Here is a 7,344-nt window from a genome sequence, read left to right as displayed (position 1 = left end):
GCAGTGAAACTATTCTGTATGATAGTTTGATGGTAGATACATGTCATTACACATTTGTCCAAATCCATAGAATATACAACACCAAGATTAAACTGTAAACTGTCAACTCTGGATGACAATGCTAAGTTTGGATTTAAGACTATTATTTCATTATTTGTTTCTTGTTTTTTTTGTTGTTGTTGTTCCTCTTTTTTTCTTTCCTGCCTTTTTTGGGGTTATTTGAATTTTTTAGTATTCCATTTAAATTTCCTTATTGCAGTTTTGACCTTATCTTTGTATATTTTTGGTAATGCTAGGGATTAAAATAGACATAGCTAACTTCACTGTTTAGTGGGGATCAATACTTTACCACTTAGAGTATAGAAACGTTACCACCATAGTGGTCCCTTTATCCTCCCTTCTTTATGTTGCATTTATCTTATATATTACATCTGTACATATGGAAAACCTCATAAAGATGTCATATTTTTGTTTTCAACTGTCAAACATATTTTTCAGAACTCAATAGGAGAATAATAGTCTATAGACTATTACAGTAATAGTCTATAGTCTATAGACTAATAGAGTTATATTAAAGGGTTTCCTTGAGCACAATCTTGTCTTATTCACAACCACTCTGCAAGGGAGGAATTATTATTCCCACATCCAAGATAAAGAAATGGAGGCGGGGAGTGAATACAAATGTCCAAGATCCTCACAGTCAGAACTTTAGAGACCTTGAAGTCTAGGACTTTGCCTTCCCTGATTCCAGACACCAACCTGGAAAGTATACGTGTGGACTGCATACAAACATCTGTGGCCATGGATCAGGGCTCAACTTTCAGTTCCTGGTACTATACCAGCTATGCGACCTTAGCTGACCTGTGTGTTTATAGTGGCATTGTGAGTATAGTAGCTTCTCACATGCAGTGCTCACCATGTTACCTGCTCTGAGCTCCCTTCCTGTTGTTATCACATTCACACCTCATACTAACCCCATCATGTTTTGCAAATGAGGGAAATAGTCTGAAAGAGACTGGAAAAGTGCCCACTGCATGGGAAATACCCAATAAATATTAGTTCCCCTTCACTCCTTACCCCAGGTCAGAGCACAGTGTAGGTCCTGTACCATTTGGGTTTTCAGAATATTGCTCTGGAAGATCTTAAAAGGTGGTCCCTCCTCCTAATGAATATGTCTCCTTTCGTTTTTCTAAAGACTCAAGGATTGCTTGTTATATGGTTATTATTATTATTACTACTATGATTATAGCCAGAATCCCTCCCACTTCTTGAAACCATTTTGTCCCATGCCCTGGTTGTGGCCATGCATGAGAAACAGCAGGTGGTGCCAGATGACAGATGGTGTGGGAGCCCGTTCCCCGGTGGGAGGGGGCGCGAGTGAGGGAGCAGGCAGGCAGCTGCCAGGAGCTCTTCCCCTCTCGCTCGCGCCTCGCTCTCAGAAACTCCCAATCCAGACACAGGCAAGGCGCTGTCCTTTCAGCACCACGAGCTCGGGCTGAGGAGGGAGGACTCCTGGCCGTCCTCCTCCTCTTCAAATTGGCTTGAATCTGCTCTGACCCCCCAAGAGTGCATCACAGTAAGTAGGCATTTGTTTTTGCTATAACCACTGCTCAATATCCTCCGACCCTTTACCATCCCTTTCACCTCCACAACAACCCTATTTTGTCTAATAATGTTCCATCATCAGGATTGACAAGAGAAATTCAGTTGTCTGGGCTTCTAGGGTTGGGGTGGGAGTACCGTTTGACTTCCAAAGGAGCTTGAGAGAAATATATGCGATTTGTTTATTTAGTTGGCAATCTTGCAATGTGGGGGTTGCTAACTTTCCATGGAAGCAAAAAAAAAAAAAAAAATGGCCCTTCGCTATTGAGGAAATGGAGGCATTCCATGGTTAAATAAGAGGATCAGGTTCAAGCCAGTCCTTTTTTGTTTTAGGAAATTGTACCTCCTGTATAACCTACATATCATGTGAAAGGGTGCAGTATACATAGAGACATTGAATGTACTTATTGTATTTTAGGGAGATTGCTGAAGCAAAGCCAACATAATAAAATAGCAAGGTGGTAAGGTGTGGTGGTAAGGTGAAATTTATCATACTGCAGAGTGACCCAGAATTATGGGATTTAATTTTGCAGTACAAATAAGCTTTTCACTGAGATTATATGACTGTATTAGCTCTAGTGTCTTGGATTTTTTTTTTTAAAGCTTGTATATTGTTTGTGTAAGTCTGGGATTTTCCTTGAGTTTCCCGAATTTTAAGGCTGTTGAACCCCATGGGTGGGTGGCATATTTTGATGATTAAAGAAGTTTTACTGGATAATGAGAATCATGTCAGGAAATCTAGCAAAAGATAGATAGATGACTGATCTCTATATTGAAAGCCGAGTGGAGCTGTTGAGGACAGCGCTTTTTCTCTGTCGTCAGCCCTCTTTTTCCCTGCCTCACCTCCTACTGTAACTAGAACCCCACTGCTTGCCTTAGGTCTGGGAAGAAAGGTGTAAGGATGGTGAAGCTGAACAGTAACCCCAGTGAGAAGGGAACCAAGCCGCCTTCGGTTGAGGATGGCTTCCAGACCGTCCCTCTCATCACTCCCTTGGAGGTTAACCACTTACAGCTGCCTGCTCCGGAAAAGGTAAAGCAGATACTCCTCTCTCCATCGGTCCCTCATGCTTCCCCCACCTCAGGAAATAAAGCAGCAAAAAAAATCCCACCTCTCCAAACCTTTCATTCCCTCAGCCAAATATGTCCCCTTTCTTGTAAAAGGTAGTTATTCCTTTCAGAGACATGACATTTCTCATGTTATTTCAGGTTTATGGTAAGTGTTTACTCATTTTTTGTTCACATATACATACATGGGCAAGAAAATTAATCTTTCTTTTTTAAAGTTGTATCGTAGCAGATGAGTGCTAATAAGCTTGTAGATGGTGACAGAGAAAATTGTCTTGATTATTTGGGGGAGGTGTTTCAAAAATTCACTGGTATAGATTTGAGGACAGAGAATTGGATGCAGTCCAACAAGCATTTAGTTTGCACCTGCTGAGGCCCTATCCCTGCGCTACAAGTTGGTTACGAAAAGACAAATTACAAAATCCCCATCTAGTAAAATACTTAATATAATGCATCAGGGTAAATGCTATACCTGAGAATTTCACAGGTTGTGAGAGCACAGGGGCGGAAGCAATTAAATTCTGTTGGGGAGGAAGGGGGCTGGAAGGACAGATTAGGTAAACTGCAGAGGAGAACATTTGAATTTGGCTTGTAAAGGTGAGTAAAAATCTTCCAGATAGACTACAGGAGGAAAAGACATTTAAGACATAGGCAAAGCATGGAGAGCTTTGGAGAAATAGCATGACTAGAGTAGAGCCTCTTTGGGGGAGGCGTGGCTGGAAATGAATGACTGGCTGATGGCACATCTCCTGACATGGGAGTAGTCCATGAAGAATGGAGGTGGGCATTTGTACAAAGGTGGGCACTGATACAAAAGTCATTCCGTGGACAGAGGTGGGAGAAACATTATTGTTTAAGATCCAGTTGAGAGAACTTGGGGTTTTACAATGTGAGCTTTTGCACACTGTGAGAGTTAGATTTGGAGGTAAATGATATAGTTCCCTGGCTGAAGAGCAAACAATGGATCATTCCATCTGTTTGATTTTCTCATTGGCATCTCCAGGAGGGCATTGTGTGTCTTAACCAATTGGCTCTAGCCAATGAACAGAAGAGGAGCCAAAGCTAGATAAAGGGCCTGGCTGATTGGCTGGGGGTTGAGTCATCTGTTTTGAAAGTGCAGAGGTTGTCAATCTGAGAATGTACATGGGGGTGGCAGAGATAAAGGATCCTTGAGCCATCATGAGAGACTGATAAGGCTTTTAAAAATAAAATGTGAACAGGCACTTAACACGAAAGAAATGTGAAAGAACAGTATTAGCTAGGCATCTGCTGCAGGTATAGCAGAGGTTCTCAGTTTTTGACTGCGTATTAGAATCATCTGGGCGGGGGGGGGGGGCTTTGAAAATCCTGATACCTGGGCTACATACCAGAACAATTATATCAGAAGCTCTGGGCGTGAGACCCAGGCATCAGTATTAATGAAATCCCCCCAAGTGACTCCTGTGTGCAGCCAAAGTTGAGCATCACTGTGGTAGGTGCACATCTCCCCATGGGAGTCAGGGATTATGCACACAAATTTATAGGTGAAAAGGCGAAGGCTCAGAGAAATTTGGTTAGTTATCCAACCTTACAGACAGGAGTAAGCAGCAATGCTGGAATCCGAACCCAGATATGATGGAAATTAGAGAGGGAAAAGGAGATATTTTCTCAAGGTTTTGTGAGGCTTCGGGAAGAATCTTTACCCTTCTGCCAACAGCTATAGCCTGGAAGACCTGTATGTCCCTTAAAGGTGTGCAAGGAAAACGGATTGTGGTGAGGCCACCCCTCCCGCAATGCCTATAAACACCTGCAAATCATCCAGAGATACCATGGGCTCTGTCTCCCTTTACTCCAACACCATTCCATCCTCTCACTTTTGGGGGCTTTCTTCTCTGGTTTAGAGAGGAAAAGGAATAATAACCATTGAGTGTCCAATCCAGATGTACCGAAAAGCTGTCCCAAAGCCTGAAGGACAAATACATTGGGGACCTGAATGCATAGAAAGGGAAAGCAATGCATTCTGGAAGATGCAAATCCCTAGAGGGACACATCCTAACAGGGGCTCGTCACAGACATTTACGACAAAGTTTTCCTACCAGGCACCTCAATTTCCTCCTTTGTGAAGTGGGGAGGATCATCCCTACCTCACAATTGTCAGAACAAAGTTAGATATGGCCTCATATGTAAAGTACCTGGCATAAAAGTAACTATACAAGAATAATAATACTAATTTTCAAGTGCTTCCTAAATACTAGGTTCTGTTCTAAGCTGTATGTAAACACACACACACACACACACACACACACACACACACACACACTTTTCTTTCACCCTTTAAATAGTTCATAGGACCGAATAAGGGAATTGTTACTTTAATCTAATTTTTGAAGATGACAAAATTCAAGCATGGAGCGGTAAAGTAACTTCCCAAAGCACATAGTTAAGGGAGCATCCTGGCAATGTCTAGAGAACCCGGAACCCAAGCAGTGTTGTTCCAGAAGCTTCCACTTCAGCAGAAACCAGGAGCCAGCTGGCCTGAGAGTCCACCGACTTGGGCTTTGGCTTGAGCTCAGTTGCCAATCTAACAATGTGACTCATGTGACTTTTTTCTCCTCCCTTAGACCTCTGTCTTCTCTTCTCTGAGCAGGAAATTATCGTAGCGGTTGTCCATGCTGGCGCTTTGATTTGATAATATTCGCAGGAGTAAACACATTTCCCCCCGACGTGACAACGGATGCGTTAGGAGTGAAATTGCACTTGGGGTCCTCCACGTGCTGAGCTGGCAGCAGAGATGCTGAAGCCCGGCCCTGTCCCACCTTTTACTATTTTGCCCTGGCTGATGTCTTGCAGCAAGTTTCTTAAGCTCCCTCAGCCTCTTCATTGTAAAGCGGGGATACGGGTATCGGGGCTCAAGTCACAGGACTGTAGGGAAGGTGAAGCGAGTCCTGATGCAGTTTTTAGTTCTTTGGTTAGGTTCCAGTCAGATGGTGAGTGTTCGAAAATGGGCACATCAGAAGGAAGTATATTTAACCCTCATGTTGAATGACGTTGTTTTTTTTTCTTTTGAAAATGTAAAATGCAGAGTGTGCTTGGTGTGTGATAGTGAGAATCGTCTTTAGGTTTGTTCACTAAATGTGCTTTAGTATGAAGACGGAGTTTCAGGAGGAAACCTTTCGGAGGCTAACTGGAGAAACGAGCATGTCTGAAGCCCTGTCTCTGGGCTGGGAATGGGCCTCACAAGGCATTCACATCCATTATTTCAGTTAATCTTCCCAATGGCTCTGTTGGGGGGTGGAGAGTGCACCCATTTCACTGATGGGGAAACTGAGGTTCAGGCCAATAGAGTGACTTGCCCAAGCCTCAAAGACAGAGTGGGAGAGCTGGGGTCGGAATCCCGGTGCACCTGAAACCCCGATTTTTCCCTCTGCACTGTGCTGCCCTCAATAACAAGAAGCCTCCCACCCCCAAGAATGCTTCCTCAAACTCTCATCTGTGGCCCTGCTCCTCCTTGTGCTCCCTGGATCAGCAGGTGAGGTCTGGGCACCATCCTCCAGAGAGAATCCCAGCCTCTAGTGCTCCCTCTCTGCCCAATACTGGAGGGATTGGTGCCTGCCTCAGGAGGGGAGATGGGCCAGCATCCCACCTCCACACTGCACCTGAGGGAGCCTCCCTGGAGATGGGACCGGGCCCTTCTCCCACGGGAACGCTTTTCAGTCATCTCCACAGTCTACACTCCTCAAATCCTGGCCTTGGCAAATCCTTCTCTGCCCACTGGCTTCCGTTCCCACCACTCCTACTTTGCACTTTGAACCACCAGCAGGTCAGACCTACCTAGAGCAGTGGAGGGTGATTTTCCCCTCAGTGGGACATTTGGCAATGTCTGGAGACATTTTTGGTTGTGAAAACTGTAGGTGGGGGGTCACTATTGGCATCTAGTGGGTGGAGGCCAAGACTGCTGCTAAGTATCCTACAGTGCATGTGATGCACCCCCAAATGTCAACAGTGGCAGGGTTGAGAAACCCTACCCTCGAGTTTTCCACACTCTTCAGAGTGGTTCCTGCTTCCTCCTCCTTGCACAGGCCATTCTTTCTGCCCAGAATGCCCTTCTCACCCCTTTGCCTAATAAGCCAGAACTCATCTTCCTAAACCCAGCTCAGATGGCAGCTCTTCTGGGCACCTTGCCTAGCCACCCATACTTATAGCTATGGTTTTACTTATCAACATGGAAGGTGTTCACTCACTCAGTCACTCCCTCGTCCAGCACATCTTCTTGGGCACCTTCCATGTGCCAGGCACTGTGCTAAGCTACGCATAGCCAGCCATGAAAAGTCAGGCGGGACCACTGCTTTCACGGAGTTTCCAGTCCAATGGGGCAGACTTCAAGCAAGCCATCATACAAACAGCTGTGCAGGGACGCAAGCAGCAGGAAGGGCTCTTAAGGAAGGAATATGGGGCTGTGATGTGAGAAAGGATAAGGCGCAAGAGACCTGATTGTGATGCAGGCTGGTCAAGGGAGGTCCTCCTGGGGAAGGTCCCTGCTTGACACCTGGGGGATGGGTGGTAAGGGGAGTAGAGGCAGAGGGTCATGCATGTGGATAGGCACTGAGGGAGTTGGAGGAATAGGCAGGAGGCCAGGTTGGCTGGGCATTCTGAGTGAGGGAGAGAGATTTGAGAGATGAGGTGAGGTGGGCCCAAGTT

General features: G+C 45.2%; 1 protein-coding gene across 1 annotated transcript in view; it reads left to right on the top strand.

Annotated features, from left to right (window-relative positions):
- The first annotated feature begins 1,381 nt into the window (after positions 1 to 1,381).
- NSG2 (neuronal vesicle trafficking associated 2) overlaps positions 1,382 to 7,344 on the top strand; it is a 56,526-nt gene continuing 50,563 nt past the window's right edge. Inside the window, exons 1-2 of the mRNA XM_030327379.1 lie at positions 1,382 to 1,576; positions 2,482 to 2,632. Of these exons, the coding sequence (XP_030183239.1) occupies positions 2,504 to 2,632 (129 nt within the window). The 5' untranslated portion in view covers positions 1,382 to 1,576; positions 2,482 to 2,503. The remainder of the gene's footprint in view (positions 1,577 to 2,481; positions 2,633 to 7,344) is intronic.

Source organism: Lynx canadensis, chromosome A1, assembly GCF_007474595.2.
Source record: "Lynx canadensis isolate LIC74 chromosome A1, mLynCan4.pri.v2, whole genome shotgun sequence".
Taxonomy (NCBI): Eukaryota; Metazoa; Chordata; class Mammalia; order Carnivora; family Felidae; genus Lynx; species Lynx canadensis.
Note: the sequence above shows the minus strand (reverse complement) of the source record. Positions and strands in the feature narration are given on the sequence as shown.